Source organism: Mytilus trossulus, chromosome 7, assembly GCF_036588685.1.
Source record: "Mytilus trossulus isolate FHL-02 chromosome 7, PNRI_Mtr1.1.1.hap1, whole genome shotgun sequence".
NCBI classification, from domain to species: domain Eukaryota; kingdom Metazoa; phylum Mollusca; class Bivalvia; order Mytilida; family Mytilidae; genus Mytilus; species Mytilus trossulus.
This window is the reverse complement of record NC_086379.1, coordinates 707,338-728,524: the sequence shown is the minus strand read 5'-3', so window position 1 is coordinate 728,524 and position 21,187 is coordinate 707,338. Positions and strand designations below refer to the sequence as shown.

General features: G+C 31.8%; 1 protein-coding gene across 1 annotated transcript in view; it reads right to left on the bottom strand.

The window, feature by feature from the left end:
• Nucleotides 1-13,511, bottom strand: part of LOC134724459 (multiple epidermal growth factor-like domains protein 10) — a 57,364-nt gene extending 43,853 nt beyond the window's left edge. Inside the window, exons 1-3 of the mRNA XM_063587479.1 lie at nucleotides 13,440-13,511; nucleotides 11,643-11,751; nucleotides 9,722-9,934 (exon numbers count right to left, since the gene is read on the bottom strand). Of these exons, the coding sequence (XP_063443549.1) occupies nucleotides 9,722-9,934; nucleotides 11,643-11,697 (268 nt within the window). The 5' untranslated portion in view covers nucleotides 11,698-11,751; nucleotides 13,440-13,511. The remainder of the gene's footprint in view (nucleotides 1-9,721; nucleotides 9,935-11,642; nucleotides 11,752-13,439) is intronic.
• Nucleotides 13,512-21,187: the final 7,676 nt, after the last annotated feature.

The following is a 21,187-nucleotide window of genomic DNA, read 5'->3' as shown; positions in this document are numbered from 1 at the left end:
TCGAAATGCGCATTTGGTGTAGAAACATTGGTACCGTTAATGTTATTATTAGAAATTTTATCTTGTTCTAGTTTATCATGGAGACTGCAATGATAAATTATAAATCACAAAAAATCCTTAATCTCACCATTGCACATGTCAGAAATGCATAACATGTGGACTCATCTTTAAATTCCTTAATAATAACCCTGATTGGTAAGGTTACGTTGATGATTATTTTACGAAAATTGTACCCTGAATTTTATTTTTAGATTTCAGCAACAGAATGAAGAATTCCAAGAGTCTAATAGGATTTATTTAACAGGATTTTATCATTGAATCAACATCCTACAAGAATATAACATACAAATAAATGAAAGAATCCATGGGTACTAATAGTAATTATGTGCAGGGGAGAACATTTAAACAATACTGTAGGAGACATACAGTGGTGTATTTTTAAAGAGACCGAAAGAACTTGTGAAAACTTGCCATGAGTGTATATTTTTCAAACCAGAAGCTCGTCCATAATAATATACAATGTAAATTAAAATTATTGTATGAACATTACAGATAAAGTCTCAAAAGAGAAAATTTAGTTTTAAATGAAACATTAAAGTACAAAACATTGAAATAGTCCTTTCCATGTTGTGGGACACGTAGAAAGTTTATGTTTTCACCATTCATGTAGCTCCATATAGATGACTGGGTCCCTGTCCCTCCCCCCCCCCCAAAAAAAAAAAAACGCATTCGAATCCGACAGCAATCAATCGATAAAAAACGCCAAACAAAAATCGAAAGGGAAACATACCGTTCGTACACTTGATACATGTAGCATGCTCTGCATTTTGAATGAAAACTAAATCAACAAACTTAAGATTTTTTTAAAGTTTTTTTGACATGAGACACGCAATGAGAAGGTTCATACCTTGGTACAGGCGTTTGAATAAAATTATTTTTAGAATATTATGTTGATAAATAGATTAGAAAAAAATGATAAAAAAAAGAACATCTTTCGTTCTGTCTTTTCCCTGAGTAATTTGTTTCAAAGTTGATCGACAAAAATCCAGGATGCGAGTCATCTACTTACATGACATTGCTTGTCTTCTTGCTTTATTGTCGTGTCTGTGACATGCGAAAGATACAGATAACAATCTTACGGCGTTAGCGTTTTGCATTGAGCTTGATATTTTATATTGTAATTGACTTGAACTGGAGGCTTCATACCTTGTGGCTTATACATGTATAACGAAAGTCTGTATTATGTCTGTTGACCTCATTTTCATTGTCAAGCAACTGCTTGAAAACATATTTCTATTTTTATTATGTTAATTTCCCACTTACCTATTAGTGAATGGACTATTTGCCGGGTTTGTAATAACATGAGCAACATGATGGGTGCTACATTTATATGTGGACCAAGATCAGCATACCCTTCAGAAGCACCCGGGATCATACCCATGGTTAGGTTCGTTTTGATTAGTCATTATTTTTATATGTGTCTTGTGTAAAATTATTTGTCTTATTTGCACAGGTCATTGGTCAATGTTAAATTTTGTTTTTGTCTATTTCTATTAGCAATACTAGTAGAGAAAACTAGATATAGTGTGTGAAAGGATTTTATGATTTAAATGTCTTGTCTAGCAGGGTTCATCTGAAGAGTCACCTTGACTTTATTTTTTCATGGTTCATTGGTCAATATGTAATTTTCATGGTTTTGGCTGTTTCTTGTATGAGATAAGCAATAGCAAAACTATATTACGTGTGTATAATGATTATCAGCTATACATGTCTTTCTGACTTAAATTGGTTTATCTCACATTGACTTCATTTGCATGGATCTTTGACAATGTGTGATGTATATGACACCTAAAACTCTTTCATTGGTCTATCAGCAGAAAATAATTCGTGAATAGAAAAGCAGGCGAGACGTTTTAGCTTGAGCAGTCTTGTTGCATCTTACAAGTTGTATTTGAGACATTATTGGTTAGAGCTTACAGGACAAAGAAATTTGAACAAGAAAGAAATAAAGAAAGGTTGTATAAAACATGCTCACGACCAAAAAAAGTCATATTTACTTTCTATAATATTATCTAAAATATGTTCAGTTACTGTTAAATTCTTGTGAAGACTCGATTCGTGTTCATTTCCCATTAAAATAAATCATGTGATAGCTCGATTCACTTTGATTTCATGGGTAGAAAATGTGTTTGTAGTTTAGATTTTTCTTTTACACTAATCGTGATTTTGATAGGTCAAGGACAAAAACATGCATTTTTTTGGCAATTGAACACTCTTTTACTTGTAACGTAAAAGATGAAGAAACCCAAATAAGACTCCGATTAGTAATAGACTGAAATTTTGGTAGAAGTGTTACTGTTTTGTGGAGATTTAACTAACATTTCTTTTCATATTTAGAATATGTATTTTAATTGGATTCTGCCTTACTACCCTAAAGTCCAGTTTTTCATTCAAAATCTACTGCTTTCAAAATTCTTATGCTATATTAAAACCACACAAAGAACAATAAGAAGCAAAGTTCTATTTTCGTATTTTCTAGATAATGAATGTGATTATAATTTTCAATGATACATCTATAATAATTCACCAAAATTTAAGGTAGATATACGAATTGTAGTCGACGGAACGGTCTCGATAGAGTGAGTAAAAAGGTTTAAACATGTGGAATATGAATATGAAACAATTCAAATCAGAATATTAACTGCCTAATGTATAACAAAACAATTTACAAACAACAAATATGACCGAAATGAACCAACCACAACCACTAGACTACAGGTTCCTGATTTGATCCGAGGTTAATGTTATAAAAATATCTTGAATTGTTTGCTTATTCTTTTAAATGACTTTGAAATTATTACTGATAACAAACTATCATGGTATCAGTAGAATCGTTTCTATATATAGGAGAAACGTAAACTATATTAAAGACTTCATTGCATTTCAGGTGCTACAAGAAAGTATGAAAGAGCAACATTTTTAATATAGACGACTGCATATATAATCTAAATATTTAGTTCTATTAATAAAACAAGGAGATGTGGTATGCTTCCCAACTAACAACAACATAACAAGGATACTATATATATATATACATAAAGTACGTCTGAGTCAGTGACAACCCTACAACAGATGTATCCATCGGATCGCCATCAATGATGGTGATACATGGCTGTGTACATAATGTATATACAACTCGTCTAAACATCAACCCAACAATGTTAGATCTGTAAATTTGCTTTCGCAAATTTTTGGTTCTTCCCTCGCCGGGATTCGAACCCATGCTACTGTGTATACATTATGTACACAGCCATGTATCACCATCATTGATGGCGATCCGATGGATATATCTGTTGTAGGGTTGTCACTGACTCAGACGTACTTATGCATATAATTATTTTCTGTGACTGTATCTTACATTAATTTGTAGGATCCTTTACTATAGATAATTTAGCTGATCTGTAACAATAACATCTTCATGCCTTATATATCATGTACTGTAGTACGCCGCTAGATTAAAACTGACGTGGAAAGGTAACATATAGCCACCGAAAGCTCTTTTTTTTTTGAGAGCCCAGGTGGTCGTGTGGTCTAGCGGGACGGCTGCAGTGCAGGCGATTTGGTGTCACGATATCACAGTAGCATGGGATCGAATCCCGGCGAGGGAAGAACCAAAAATTTGCGAAAGCAAATTTACAGATCTAACATTGTTGGGTTGATGTTTAGACGAGTTGTATATATACATAAAATATATACCAAACTATACTCCTCTACAGAAGAACCGATATTGATGTACGGAAGCGGTATTTGGGGCACAAAGGAGTTCAGTTGTATCACTGCCGTCCAAAATAGAGCTTGTAAATACTTTCTTTCTGTCGGAAGGCATACATCAAATATTGCAACAAGAGGTGATATGGGATGGACATCGCGTTGGACTAAACAACGCATAAACTTTTGTCGACCTCTGTGCAGACTTTCACGTACTAATGAAACAAGAAAATCATATAAAATCTTCAAGTGGATTTCACGTCGAAAAAAAGGATGGACTTTCGAAGTTGAAAAGACCATTAATCGGTTGTATGTTAAAGATACGGTTAATGACTTATCTATATCAACAAAATGTGCCAATTTGGTTAGTGATAAACTTGTCGACCTTGACAATACAGAATGGTACACAGAACTTTTTAATGACAGATACAACACGCGAAATGGGAACAAACTTCGGACATTTCGTATGTACAAAAACTCTGTGATCACTGTAACATACGTTAAATTAAACATTTCTAGAATGGAGAGACGAACTATAGCCCTCTTCCGCTCAGGCTCTCTTCCTCTCGCAATTGAAGTAGGGAGATACTCCAGGCCGCCTATTCCTACAGAGGAACGATTATGTGTATTGTGTGATGCTAGAGCAATTGAAGATGAAAAACATTTCCTACTGGAATGTCCTTTGTATAGTGACCTAAGATATGACTTATTTTACGAATGTTGTAAACACATTACGAATTTTGACAATCTGAACATTAATGACAAATTTTTAAGTATTATGAATGGCACTGAAATCCAGCATTATTTTTGTACGTCTTTTTTTTATGCCTAATTTAGACAAATTAAGGGGTTTTATTTATTTTATAAGTTTATATTCTATAAATAGTTAAATTTTTATTTCCTTTATTAGACAATATGATTCATGAACTGATATTAAGTTATATGGAAATCTTTGAGAATTTTTATCATTTTTGTGACATAAGTATATGTTTTATATAAAACTAATTATTAGAGTTTTAAGCTGAGGATTATTTACGCTATTTTAATTTGTAAATATGTATTTGGTATAACAGTGTCTCGTAAGTCAGTTTTTGGCTGGATATTGGTTGTTTTATTATGTATGTATATTGTGTATGAATTATTTTATTGCAATCAATATGTGACACTTTAATAAACAAATTATTTATTTAATTATTTATATATATCCATAATGTTCAACGTCAGACCTCGACAAAATCGGTTTAACCCGCCAAATTCATATGCACCTCTGTCCCAAGTCGGACAAAGTCATGTTATAGATATGTCTTTGTGTAGCTACTAGTATACATTTAGTTTGATGAACGATATTCTGACATTGTGCTTTTCATCTCTTTTTTTGTCGGAGCTATTCAGAACTTCTTGTATGGTGTTGACTGCTTAATATTGTAAAGTGATTGCTCACCTCTGTCTGATGGTTTTGTATTTGTTGCTTATGTGATTGAATTTGACTGTCTTTATGACAGCTCCTTTTCCGCCTTTCACAAAAATCAACAGTGAAAACATCGTTGCGCATGGAAAGCTGTAAAATTCTTCTTAATAACTAGTGAAACTGATCGTCAGGGAAAAAAAACGTACTGTTCTACACCAAAAAAAATGAATAACACAAATTATGACATACAACAAATAACAACAATCAAAAATGAGAAGTCGTGGCTTAAAACAGGCACATAAAGAATGTGGTCATAAGTTCATCAAAAGAATCCTCTTTAATGTATTAATGTGTTGAAATGAGAGAATACATATAGCCATGGAGTTTTAAAATAAAATTCTTGTTTTTTATCCTAAACCAACTTATGATATTAGGTGATGATTCATTTTTATTGATTGTTGATTGCTTTATGTCCAGTAGCAAATATTTCACGATTGTTCAGGACGAGAACAAGTTAACAATAAATACAACAGGAACTAGTAGGTCTTGTAATAATATAAGCCCATCGGGATGATGATCAGGAGGATTTTCGACTTCCACTCGAAAATAAAGGTATATAATTAGTTATCAAAAGTACCAGGATTATAATTTTATACGCCAGACGCGCGTTTCGTCTACATAAGACTCATCAGTGACGCTCAGATCGAAATAGTTAAAAAGCCAAATAAATACAAAGTTGAAGAGCATTGAGTGACCATATAATTGATATTCATGTCAACACCGAAGTGCTGACTACTGGGCTGGTGATACCCTCGGGAACGAAACGTCCACCAGCAGTGGCATCGACCCAGTGGTGTAAATAGTTATCAAAAGTACCAGGATTATAATTTTATACGCCAGACGTATAAGTAAGGGACACAAATTTTGCCATGCAACAGGAAGAGTTGTTGCAAGGATTCTTAACGTGCAAAGATCTTGTCACTCTCTTTACACGAGGCATTGTATTTAACCTCGATATATGCATTATGACCGGACGTATCTGCAAACTTGATACATCTTTCACAGCCAGACGGACGCCCCACTTTGGTAAGCTTTTTACTGCCGGTCGGAATAGGACCAAGTGAGCATATTTCTATTCCGATCTCACCCTTGGGGCTTATGATATTTGTGATAGCATAACCGAGGTTTTTTTTATTAGGTCTTGAATTTGATTACAACTTTCTGTACTTAAAAACGATTGAATTTCAAGTACTGTAAAATGACTGAAATTTTCTGTACTGAAAAATGACTGAAATTTTCAGTACTGAAAAATGGCTGAAATTTTCAGTTTTGAAAAATGGCTGAAATTTTCAGTACTGAAAAATGGCTGAAATTTTCAGTACTGAAAAATGACTGAAATTTTCAGTACGGTAAACAACTTTTTCTCAACATTACTTAAAATGATATAAAAATTAATGTACTGAATAGTGTTGTTTCCCCAAAAGTACTGTTTATATAGCGGCATTTAATGTACTGATTAGTAATGTTTCCTAAAAGTACTGTTTATATAGCGGCATTTAATATACTGATTAGTAATGTTTCCTAAAAGTACTGTTTATATAGCGGTATTTAATGTACTGATTAGTGATGTTTCCTAAAAGTAATGTTTATATAGCGGCATTTAATGTACATCTTAACGCTAGTCAAATTGTTGGAAGTGTAGTTCAACACTTAAATGAAGATACAGTTGTATTGCCGCAGTGGGAGAACGAAAAGATAAAGTTTACAGAAGACTGGTCGGTGAACATTTAAAAAATGAAAACATCCTTTTTGAAAATACAAAATATCATAAGAGTTGCTATATATATTTTAAAAGTAAGCACAACTTATTATCTTCAATTTTGTCTGTACAAAGACTTTGTACTACAAGTAACAATTCTAAAGAGCCAGTCTCTTCTCATAAATCAACGAGGGCAGTAGATCTAGAACTCATTCTGATTTGTCTGTTGGTATATTTTGCAAATGTATAAAACCTAAAAGCAAGTTACACAACTCCATAATGTATCCTCTGAGGAGCAAACTCAAGCTGTATTGAGTGTTTCTACATAATATCTCCTACAATGATCTGATTTACAAGAGAACTCATGATAATTTTACTATTAATGCTTTTGACCATCGAGCTTGCATCGCTAAATATTTGCTACAATATTTTAAATCAGAAAGTGAAGAGCTATTAATTCCGACCATAAAACAGCTTTGGAAGTATTCTTGTTAACAACTCTACTTGATCAATTAACCGGACTTAATTTTTGCCAGAGGATTGCTGCCGAGAAAACTACACAACATATATCAGCTTCAGCCACAATTAGTGTAATTTGGTAAATTTATATTTACATCTATACAGCCTCAAAAAGGCCAAGATATATCCAAAATGTTTACAGTAGCTTTATAAAGTTGTCTGATGCCGTAATGACGGAAAATTACTTGTTTAAAATGGCTGGGATATACAGTTTGTCAAAATTAAAAATTAGAGACGTGACTGCGAAACTGGTTGCATTTTCTTTATGCAGCTACAAGTATTTTACGGAAGCAGATATGCAAAGTTGTAATCCAATCAGATGAAGATCCATTATCTTTTATATGAGCTTAATCATAATGTTGACCAGCTTGTGCAGATTTGCAATCGGGGTATGGCATTTTCAATATAGCTGCAGTTACTATGGAAACGGAACAAATGTGAAAAAATACAGTTTTTCGTTTTGGTGAACTGTTTGGATATGCTTTAAATCAGAATCATTATATGTAGGTGCCCACTATATACAGATTTTGGATAATTTTGGCATTCAATGGAACTACTATATTGCCATGGAAACTACAACTTACAGAAGTTTCAAAAAAATCAAAATGCTCCAAACGTAATGAAACTTCATAGTAACGATGAGCAGCATTGGAAGTTGTGGCATTTGGAGTTGGAATTTCCAAAATAGCTGTTGTCACCATGAAAAATGCAAAAAGGTCAAAATTTCCAAAAAAAATTAAATTGCTGCAAACTGGCTGAAACTTTTCAGAAATGGTAATTGGCATAGGCAGAGTTGCATTTTGAAGTTGGAATTTTCAAAATGGCTGCTCTAACCATGGAAACAACAAAAATGTCCAAAATTTTGAAACGCTCCAAACTAAATAAAACTTTCCAAAAATGATAATTTGCATGTGTAGATGCAGTCTTTGACTTTGGAATTTTCAAAATGGCAGCAGCTCGCCTGGCAATGGGGGAAGGATGTCATCCGTTATTGCTAGCAATTAAAAATCTAGTTATTATTGTTATTGGGTATAATAAGAAATATGTCAATTTTTCCAACAACAAATTGAAGATGAAAGGAAATGATACGTCGGCTAAAAGGCAAGATTAAAGGAAAATGTTGGTACGACAACATTCAGTATGTTACTGGTTTCCATATATCCTTCCTCATCCGTCTAATTTATGCGAATCTTTATTTGAATCTTAATAATGATTACACCAATATAAAACGAACGAATGGATGTACAAAGTGTCATTCCGTCTTAACTTTGACATAACTAAAACTGTGGTATGTGCGTAAAATAAATGAAAGGTTTGATCATAACTATGTGATCTGTACAGAAATTATAGTTGTCATTTTTAATTAATCGTGTATTTGTCAAATATAATCCCTATATATCTAGATCTACGCGTATCCTTACATGTACCTCTTCAGTAAATATTTTGACCTCAAATTCAATTTCAACTTGGGATTATTCGGAAATTCAGAAAGAAAAGTCTAGTTTGAAGTTTCAAATATTTTCTGTCGAATATTCTGCACTTTTACGATAATTTTGTTGTTGCATTTAATCCAGGACTGGTCAGTAGTTTTTTTCTACAGTGTGCATGTCAAAGAGAAGTTAACGATACCAAAGGGACAATCATAAAAATATGTAAAACATAACACCGCAATGCGAACAAAAACATGTGCACCTGGCATGTTTTATGAAAGTACACATTTTTTTTAATAGTTTTATATTCAATTCTCATTTATTTCCATATTTAGCTGGCAGTTTTATTGTTTTTTATTAATTTGCCACTGAAAAGTCATTTAATGACGCATGATCCTTGGTCTATGCTATTGCAAGCTTATTTCCGATTTGAAAACATTTATATTTTGCATTAAGTAGGGATTAAGATTTATTTCCGTCCTGCCATAAGATAATATTTGTTGTCTCTGAACTGGCCATGACATGTATTGTCATACCCTTTTTATCGTCATCTTATAGAAACTCAAATGGCTGTTTACTAATCACAAGAACTACTCATTACAAAAGCTAGTTTATATATTCATTTGGAGACTTGTTGCACATGTTGCAATAGATGTGCTTTTTATCACGTTTTTCAATTAAATATATATAACATTGTTACAAGTAGATGATTGTATTACAATTTGAACACCAGCCAATGTTTGGTTATATTCCTTACAAAAGAAACTCAAATGAAAAATATATATTATATCAAAACTATTTTAAATCAAATCGAATGGATGTCATGCATATACTTACATAGTTCTCGGTAGTAAATTGTTATATCTGTGATGTAAGCAAATTCGAATGAGAATTGAAACATCCACCAAGCTGGTGTTCTGCTGACAATGCCTGTGTGTGAACAAGTATCAAAGGAAAACGCGTTTGATACAGGTGGTTTAATAGCATTTTGAGGAAATCCAATCGAATACGTAGAAATTTGAGTAGCTGTGCCAAACGGCGTTAGGTTATCTGTAACGTACAAAGTGAATGAAAATAAAAGCTTATCATATTGCTGTTAATTATATAAAAAAAAAATATATAATTAATAAAGGAAGCAGTAGTGTACTGCTGTTCAAAAGTCAATTTTTTTTCAAATTTGATGTATTTTATAACAATTACAAGGATATAAATGTACAATTGTTTAGAAAATTAGATAGTTATTTGTATTATCTATATATATATATAAGCTAGCTATGTCGATATTTCTTCTGAATCAAACTTAAATAAGAGGTTATATATAAAATTTCACGAATAGATAGGAAACGGGAGAAGCGGTATGATTTTGAATGAGACGACAACTATACACCTAATTTCAAATTAAGTGCATGCAAACAATTATTAGTAACAGTCTTAACAAACAATGAGAAAAAAACAGACATCTTTGTGCGGTTTATAACTTTTTTTTTATTGTTTTTCGTTTTTATATAGATTAGACCGTTGGTTTTGCCATTTGAATGATTTTACACTAGTATTTGTAAAGCTCTTTATAGCTGAATGTTCGGTGTGAGTCAAAGCTCCGTGTTGAAGGCCGTACTATAATGATTTACTTTTATAAAATGTGACTTAGATGGAGAATTGTCTCATTGTCACTCATACCACATCATCTTATATCTATGATCAAACAATATATATATACATTGTGTATAGATAGGTTTCATAATCAATCAAAAACTGTATTTTTTTTTGGTGGTTTTATTAACGTTGAGACGTTTGTGTTTTCTCTTATTTTTGAGATATTGAGATAAGACGTGGCACGGTACTTGTCTATCCCAAATTCATGTATTTGTTTTTCATGTTACATTTGTTATTCTCGTGGTGTTTTGTCTGATGATTGGTCTGTTTCTGTGTGTGTTGCGTTTCGGTGTTGTGTCGTTGTTCTCCTCTTATATTTAATGCGTTTCGCTCGGTTTTGGTTTGTTACCCCGATTTTGTTTTTTGTCCATGGATTTATGAGTTTTGAACAGCGGTATACTACTATTGCCTTTATTTATTAAACAAAAATGGGGCTAGTGGTAATTTGTGGAACAATTTGTAAACTAATTGATGAATACAGTTTTTTTGTAGGCAAATATAAGAATTACTTAAAACTAATCTAACAAAATGCGCATATTTGGTTTCATAGCAAAAAAAAATCTTTCGGAATAGTTTACGACGAACATTAAAAATCCCATGTGTTGATAGTTGGCTTGGTCTATTAGCCTTTTTATGCACCTTTGAAAAGTTTTGTTTGGTTTTATAGTGTTTAAGATTTTAACATAATGTAGACTGCTGTTCCCCTTTTTTGACATTTGTACCTATTATCATGATTATGTCTGTTTGTTTGTTCACCCATCGTTGTCTATATAATGAAGTTTAATGCGACTCTCATACAAGTGAGAGTTTCAGCGAACTATAAGACCCCTTGTTTTTCGTTATTTTATAAATAAGAAAATGTCTGTACCAAGTTAGGAATATGACAGTAACTATTTATTGGTTTGATGTGTTTGAGCTTTTATTTTTTTCCATTTGATGAGGGACTTTCCGTTTTGATGTTTCCTCCAAGTTCAGAACTTTTGTGATTTTATTTGTTGGTAATGGTTAACATAAACCATTATTTCAAGTTAATATGCAGTGGAACTTGGAATGAACAAACATTGAACATGTTGAATGTCTTAATTCATTATCGAAGTATACATACGTTGAGCTGAAACTCTTAATAAAACAACTGTGTGACTGAGTAAAAGTAATAACATATCAGCTGTAGTTCAAGAGGGCAATTAAAAATTACCATAACAGCTACCGATTTGCTAAAATGAATTAAAAACGAATATGTTATATTTTAGTTATTATTCTAATATAGGACATACTTTCACCTTGAAGTCATGAATTTTGTACAACCTGAAACAAATTGGCGAAGTGTTAATATATTGTGTTGTCTGTTTTATAGATAATCTACGAGTTGGGTATCGTATTTCAATTGCTACTTATTACAACTTCTTTCCTTTTTGTCTTTTGCGTATTACTAATAAACTCATCGTAGATACCAGAACTTAATTTTGTGTATACGCCAGACGTGCGTTTGGTCTTCAAAAGACTCATCAGTTACGCTCGAATAAAAAGGGCCAAATAAAGTAGGAAGTTGCTAATGTTATTTCAACTGATGGGGCGGACCTTACGTTTTAATTTGCATTAGAACAATCTATTTGAAAATGTGTGTCATAAGAATGAATGTCGTTATAATTATAACTGATTTTTAATCACGAATCAGTGTCATCAAAGGAATTTACAAAAAAAGAATGACTGGACACTTCATTGGTGGGTTTAATCTAAAACACATATCTATAGATGGACTGGTTTATTATGAGCGAACCGGTTAAACTCCAGCCAGCCAAGTAAAATAATTGAGTAATACCCCCATATTATTCCAATCACTTAGATTGGAGAACGCATATGTATATATATCTAAAACGAAATTTACACAAAAATACATGTACATTAAATGCAAAAACAGATACGTTTGACATATTTAAATGTAACAAAATAAATAAATAGTTCAATTAAATTTATGACGCGTACGCAGCTACTTTTGCATAAGTACTTATTCTGTACTTGAAAACTACTTATAATATTAAGTACTTATTTGTCACTTTAAAATTATTGTAATATTTATACTTAATTTGTACTTGAAATTTAGGTACTACAGATGTTTGGTTACTACTGTTACATTTTCTGCATTTTGAAAGTTTTTTTATTTCAAATCTCTTAAATCTATGATTTTCACACATTGAATATTGTATTATTTCTGTACCAAAATAGTAAGTACAAATCAAGTACTGTAGAATACAAGTGCCTAAATATTACAATAATTTTAAAATAAAGAAATAGTACTTAATATTAAAAGTAAAATTTCCAGTTCTACATATTTTAAGTACAGAAATAGTACCTATGCAAAAGAAGCTGTGTATAGAAACTAAACTATTAGAACATTCACAAAATAAATTAAGATAAAATATCTACTGCTACGACAAATGCACATTTACTACATATCCTTCCGCTTATCTTTTCGCAGTCTGGAATGTTTTATCAAATCTTGCATAAGATAGGCTTTGTTCATTCTACATTAGCCTTAGTTATAAAGGTTGAGATCTCCAAAAACATGTCAAATCGTATGTTTGCGCTTATCATTAGACCGGAACCTGCAACCATGATCTTTTAATGTCGATCCATTTATATGTTTCGGAATTGAACAAGTACACATTGTTGTTTTGGTGGCAGCATAGAAAACATCATATGTAAATTGATATTTGCCAATACCTTTATGGATATATTTGGAAATCTTATGTTACTTGATATGATTAATAGTAAACTCGCAGCTGTCGGAAAGCTGTGAAAAAACGCGAATTAAAACCTTTATGTACGAACATTGAATAAGAAAAGCATATCTTAACAAATTTACTTCATGATATTTCACAAAATAAGTTAAAGAAAGGCATACCTTCAATCAGGACAACCACCATCTTTAATACAAATTAAACAGGATGTAAGATATGCATTCTGTCTAAAAATATAACATAAGTTTAAATATCCGGTGGTTGGTTATACGTAAAGCGTTTTATTTGTACTTTTGTTAAATGTGTAGGTTTTGTTATAGCTGTAACCTTACAATTCATATTTTAAAGGTAAACATTATAATAGTCATATTTTTTGTTTTTAAAAATTTAGCAGCGTAACAAAATCTAAGTACCCCTTCCTTTTTCGAACAATAACAAATAAATTGCAACCCCAAAAAAATGCAAAGTACAAAACTATACTCATAACAGTTTTGATTTTTTTAACACGCCTAGAATAATACATAATGTTATATGTGGCTTAAGGGCTTAACAGAAGAGCTTGTTGAACAATACAAAAGATTTTGTATAGATAATATTCAACACAGTTCAATGACATTTTAGAATAAGTATATTATGAATATTAAGTATTCAAAACAGTGTATTTACATTAACATTTTTACTTGATAAGTAATTTCTTTTACTATTAGGTAGTTATATTTAAGCTGATAGAGTGTAATAATAAAACAGAGCAAAGTGGCGGAAACAGTTTTGAGTATATCATGTACATATCCATTATATTTGGGTTATGGGGTTTTGATTGGAAATTACGTTTTTCCATTTACAAATAATATCAAGGAAAGAATAAATCTGCTTCCCCCTTTTTGTCACGAAAATGTTAACATTTATAAGTTTGAACAGCTTTTTGCTTCCAACAATGTAATTGTATTGGAAAAACTATGTAAATTTATAAAGAACGTCCAAGAGAAGGTCGTTCCTCCAGGTTAGAACTGCTTAGTATAACTTTATATATATGAATATGTAATTCACACATGCTATATAAGTTTGTATATTATTAATATGTATATGTTCTCTGTAACAATTGTTTTAAGAGAATAAAGTATTCAATAAAAAACTGTGAAGTGACTAAACTGCCATGTTCGGTTTGTATATTTGTTATATGTTTTTTTTTATTCCTTTGATCTGATAAAGTTTAAACTCTGTTTCTAACTATCGTTTGTTCATATGTTTACTCTTACACCATTGTCCCGTGTATAAGGAGGTTTTGTGCTGCAACTATATTTAATCCATCCACATTATTAATGTACTTATTATACATCAGGAGTCTGTACTTAAGTAGTTGTCTGTGAGTTATGACTGATATAATTGTTTTTTTGTTTTTTGTTATGTTATCCATAAGTCGATCCAATGAACCCTTGTCAACTGATTTCAATAATGTTGTAATGGTGTACTGTATGTAACATTATGTCCATTACCTTCACCATCATGATCATAAATACCAGAAATTTACATTTTTAACACCAGATGGGTGTTTTATCTACAATTTACTCATCAGTCACGCTCGAATATAAACAGTTTCGGGAGGATTGCAGCATTCAAATATGTTATACCACGCACTATAATGTATGTGCCGGTCCCCAGTCAGGAACCTATAGTTAAGGGGTTGTTGTTAGTTTGTGCTAGTCATAATTGTGCTCCTGAATTGTTTGGTAATAGATAAGGTCGTAATTTTCTCAATTGAGTTGTTTCACATTTTTCATGGCAAGGCCTTTAATATCCGACTACAAATACTGAAAATTTGTTTCTAGATGTTGGATGTCGTTCTGTTGCATTTAATTGCTCCCTCTTTGGTGGATCTGTGTTTTCTTTTGGCATTTAAACCATATCTCCTTTTTGATAAGGATATTATAAATTAGATATGAGTTTCCATTGCTTATGTGTGTTACTAGAGAATAACCATATATCCATGTACTGTCAATATGAGAAAACTGTATACATTAAGTAGTATTTTTTTTAAAGGATGGATACACGAATTTATATATTTATACCAATATTAAAATTTTAAGCTGGCAGAATCTTAAAAAATTCTTTATCAAATTGGATGAAATATTTAATTACAATTTTTAATATATTTGTTCTAAAATTCCAATATACCCAAAACTTAACGAATATGTACCGCCCATTTGCTAAAAAGGATATATAATATCAATCTATAGACATTTGTCACAATTATAATGAAATGCGAAAATATGAATTGAACAGAAACAAAATACGTAAATATTTTAATATAAAAAAAAAAGATGTGGTATGATTGCCAATGAGACAACTATCCATATAAAACCAAAATGACACAAACATTAACAATTATAGGTTACCGTACGGCCTTCAACAATGAGCAAAGCCCATACCGCATATAGTCAGCTATAAAAGGGCCCGATAAGACAAAAAGTAAAACAATTCAAGCGAGAAAACTAACGGCCTCATTTATGTAAAATAAATGAACGAAAAACAAATATGTAACACATAAACAAACGACAACCACTGAATTACAGGCTCCTGACTTGACACAGGCACATACATAAATAATGTGGCGGGGTTGAACATGTAAGCCGGATCCCAACCCTCCCCTAACCTGGGACAGTTGTATAACAGTACAACATAAGAACGAACGATAAAAATCAGCTGAAAAAAGGCTTAATTCATCAGATAGACAAAAAATAAAAGTGGACGTGGCCGGGTACTTATACATCCCGACACAAAAAGACACAATGAACAGATCTGAGAGTACTCGCAGTTATCTGACAGCTAGTTCAAAGCCATTTACAACTAATAAACAAAAAATCATGCCTTTAAGACTAAGCAATCAATCCGTACACAGCCAACATACAATGGATTTACTGTAAAGACGTCATAAACAGCCAGAGAAACACATTGTCTTGTGCAATGCCAAGTTACAGGTATCGACAGATTGTAGATCCATGAAAATGTATATGTATATAACATACTAGTAATACTTAGTTAGCTTTTAATCTACTTATAACAAAGTCAATATTTATACCAATAAAAACAATATTCAATGATCTTATCACAGTGTTGAATAGGTAACCTTTAAGAATACGTTTATTTAAAGGAGCAACAAGTTTACATGGATCATTTCTAAATTTTCGGGCACGGTTAACAACATTTCCGTAAAAATGAGGATGTGCTATCCCGTTTGAAATAAGTTTTCTACAGGTACAACCAAACTTCAAAACCAAATCTTTATATCTATGGAAAAATTTAGTAAAGGTTTTAAGTAATTTATGGTAACGATATCCCTGGTTTAATAATTTACCAGTAATACATAGGTTGCGTTCATTAAAATCAAAAATGTCACAACAGACTCGGGCATAGCGAACAAGTTGTGAAATAGAAACACCGTAAGATGGTGCAACTTCACATTATATACCTTCTATTAGTTGCATGTATCTGTATATTCAGAACTTTATATTAGTAAATAGTTAATTTGACTTTTTTTCGTAGAGGCTACATACATAAGTTCCCTTTCTATCTTTTTGGAGGGAGCTGTAAGTACCTTCTTTTCCCCCAACAAATCAAATATCATTCTTTAAAACTAAGTAATATTTTTTTTATGTTTAAATGTCAAAACTCATGTGGTTATGAATTTTATAAAACTGTCTCTTTCCGTTCTGTACCATTAGGTTGGTTTTAATGGGAAAGTATACAAATATACTTCCTTTTAATGTTGATGTGTTTATTGTTTCAGGTAAGTTTTTTTCACTACATACTAAATTCTTGTTGTTTGATTAATTAACGCATACGTCATAAGTATTTAAAAAAGTCTCTGTTCTCAAATTATAATGCTTGAAATTGAGAATGGAAATGGGGAATGTGTCAAAGAGACAACAACCCGAACATATAACAGATGACAACCGAAGGACACCAAAAGGTCTTCAATGCAACGAGAAATTCCCGCACCCGAAGCGTCCTTCAGCAAGCCCATAAACAAATATATACATTATTTTAGTGATAATGAATGCCATACTAAACTGTTTACCATATACTTGTTGAAAGTGAATGTTTCATAAACAGAAGACTTTAAATATTAACAGTGTACTCATGTCCGATGTATGATATTTTTTATTTTATACGATTGTAAGATATAATATGTAAGTAAATGTCATAAAATATGCGAATTGAATTTTACCGCCGTCGTGAATGATTCTTCATCATCATGATTAGATAAAACATATCCCTTTATATATTTTAATACGGTAAATCAATTCATAATATTTATTTAGGGATCATCCACATGCGGCTGTTATATTCTAAATAAAAATGTTGAAAAATATAGGTTTCCTCAATTACTATTACCATTTAGACTCATCATAAATACATGGTTTTTAATTGTTAACGCCTTTTGAACGATTCGTCAACAAAAGATTAATTCGTTACGCTAGAATTAAAAAGTTACAAAGGTCAACTTATGAATGAAGAGGAAGAGCATTGATAATTTAAAATATGCGAAGACGACAATTCCTGTATTTTTTTACATTTGATTAACCTTTTTTATGTCGCCCGAATTCATTTATCGAAACCTAACCCGAGTTTTGTTTTGAAACTATAATGCTTTCCGTGGAATTTTATTTTAAACGAAAATTGAACGATGGTACATTAAATGCAAGAAAAGAAATGCAAAATAAACCAAAGGGGTATTCAAACTTTTAAGTCGAAAACAAACTGACAAAGAAGTGGGGGAAAAAAACAGAAAACGACAAAAGATAACCGACAGAACATACAACACAACATATACAACAGTTACTATAACTGAGTAACACAAACTTAATCAAATACCAGGATGATCTCATGTGCTCCGTAAGAGTATTAAGCAGATATTGCCCCATATGTGACAGTCATCAAGTTGTTCATGCAAGTACAAAAGTACATATTTTAATTGACATGAAGTAATAACAAATTATGGTGGGTAAACATGAAAACAAGATAATGTTTACATACTGACAAAATCATTTCAAAACGAGGTAAGCCCCCAAACTTAAGGAAATGTTGTTATTAAAATTTCTTTTATGCAAACTGTAATAGAATATTATTCCTTTTGAAGTAGAGCTTGACTTATATCTATTGTGTTAAATATCAACAAAAGAAGCAAGATAATCGTTTTATTAAAGTATTAAACATACAATAAACAGGAAATGATCTTAAAGACGAGTGACATTCAGACCTAAAAAATATTTTTAATGCACCTATCTAACACACAGCTATATTATATATCATTCGAAAGGACAAAATGTGTAGATTCAATTTTTCCCGGTCGTAAAAATGAAATATGGTGCATTTTTATTTAAATTGGGGTCAAAGGTCATTCATAAAAAAATGAAAGAATAACACTTTTGTAGTATTATTGTCTTATTTGAAGCAGCTGGTAATATAGCTAAATTTAATTTTACTTAACACGATACTATGATAACGTCTCTCTGATTCTAAGTCGCATATCGTTCATGGTTTGGCGATAATTGACGTCATTTTGTCGTTTCCACTCTGCTATAGGTAAAACGTTACTTTCTACAAAAACGACGTATAATAACAAATATTTGACATTAAATATTAAATATTTACTCTAATTGATGGTGTGCCATGCAAAATTAAAAAAAAACATGATGAAATATTTGTAAGTTGGACGAGTAAAAGGGAGAGAAACAATGCAATAAAGAGAGTTAAAAGTAGACGTCTTTGTCACACCAACAGTGACAATAGTCTCCTGTTTGTTAACAGCCTACAAACGTGTCAAGATCGGAAATCACTATCTTACATGTTTATTACAACCACAAGTAAAGTGAAAGAGGGTATATGAATCACATTTTAAGTCTGTCCGTCCGTCAGTCCTCACTTGTTTGCTTATAACTTATACATGTATAAATTTATACAGTTCATACAAAAACCAATGATTTCAAATATAAAAGAGGGACGAAAGATACCAAAGGGACAGTCAAACTCATAAATCTAAAACAAACTGACAACGCCATGGCTAAAAATGAAAAAGACAAACAGAAAAACAATAGTACACATGACACAACATAGAAAACTAAAGAATAAACAACACGAACCCCACCAAAAACTAGGGGTGATCTCAGGTGCTCCGGAAGGGTAAGCAGATCCTGCTCCACATGCGGCACCCGTCGTGTTGCTTATGTGATTACAAATCCGGTAAATAGTCTTAATTCGGTAGGTCAAATTCATCAAAGGGAAGGGGATTGTAGTTACGACGTAATAAAATGCATTGCCTTGAACAATAGAACTGATGTTAAACACACTTAGTTCAGAGATGTATTATGGGATGGCACGTGATTCTTCATAAATTAAATTAGTTCATTTTGACATTGGCATTGACATTTGAGCCGTCAAGTTTTCAAACATTGTTTGATTTGTTCATGTCTGGTTTGTGTCCGATCCATATCTTTTGAACCGTTGAATCTGGGTTTTCAAAACTAAGTATGCATATACATCATATAATAGGGGATGGTCATAAACTAAAATCAGGTCACTTTGATATGGATCCAATCATAATGGAATCATGTTCGCGACATATATAGCTGCAAAACTAAGGTTTACTTAATTTCAGATACAGAAGTCGGTTTCACAAAAAAAACTTAATACAAGATTAATCGTAAGTAAACTTATCTACTCTTGACTTACGACTAGCTTTAGTCGTAAGATTTGTTGTGAAACTGACCCCAGATGCAAAATTAGAATGCGATGATTTTAAAATTAGGTCCCACGGTGACCTTTATTTTGACAGTTGGGATTATATACTTTACAAACACTGTAATTTCTTAACGTGTTTTTTTTTTATTACGATTGCATTTATTTTCACTCACGTTTGTGCAGTCAAAAGGTTTGCAGTTAAAAATGCAAGCATTTATGTCTTAGCAGTATTCAAAACTTAGATACATATAGACATTTTTCAACTAATATGAATTCCGGGATATAGTGCGGCTAGTAAACCTATATATAGATTTTTTTGTCATTCTCGAGGAGTTTCTGTGAATAATCTATTTCTTTAAAAGAAACGAAATAAATCTAATTTATAACAAATAATGATTTTTAACAATATAATACAGCCAAAATTCATATTTTAAAACTGAGCCTGTGAGGCTTTTGCTTTACTGGAACAATTCCTGATGCTTCGCTGTTACTGACACAATTCTGTGTAACAGATACCCAAAAGCTTGATTCATGCTCGAAACTACAAACAAAAGCAAAATTCATGCTCGAAACTACAAACAAAAGCAAAATTCATGCTCGAAACTACAAACAAAAGCAAAATTCATAAAAAGCAACTTAAGACAACCATAATGAATTACAAATCAATTTGAGGATATCAGGCATATGATTACGGAAGCCGATAAGGGCCATTCAAAAAAAATATTTTATGTCGTAATTACGACATAGCATGTCGTAATTTCGACATAACATGTCGTTATTACGACATCGCTATGTCGTAATTTCGACATAACATGTCGGTATAACGACATCTTTTTGTCGTAATTTCAACATATCATGTCGTAATAACGACATCACTATGTCGTTTTAACGACATAGCTATGTCGTAATAACGACATCGCTATATATAAAAGAATGTGTATTATGGTTGGCAAGAGACTACATGACACAGAAATTAACAAATAACAACTATAGGTCATCATAATGCCCCGAATAATTAGAAAAGCCCCGCATAGTCAGCTATAAAAGAGGGAGGAAAGATACAAGAGGGAGAGTCCCCGAAATGCTGTATGGCAGACAGTGTTATTATTTAATTATTAGCTCCCTTGGTAAAACTCCAAATTTCCTATTTAATGTATTTTATTGTTAAATAATT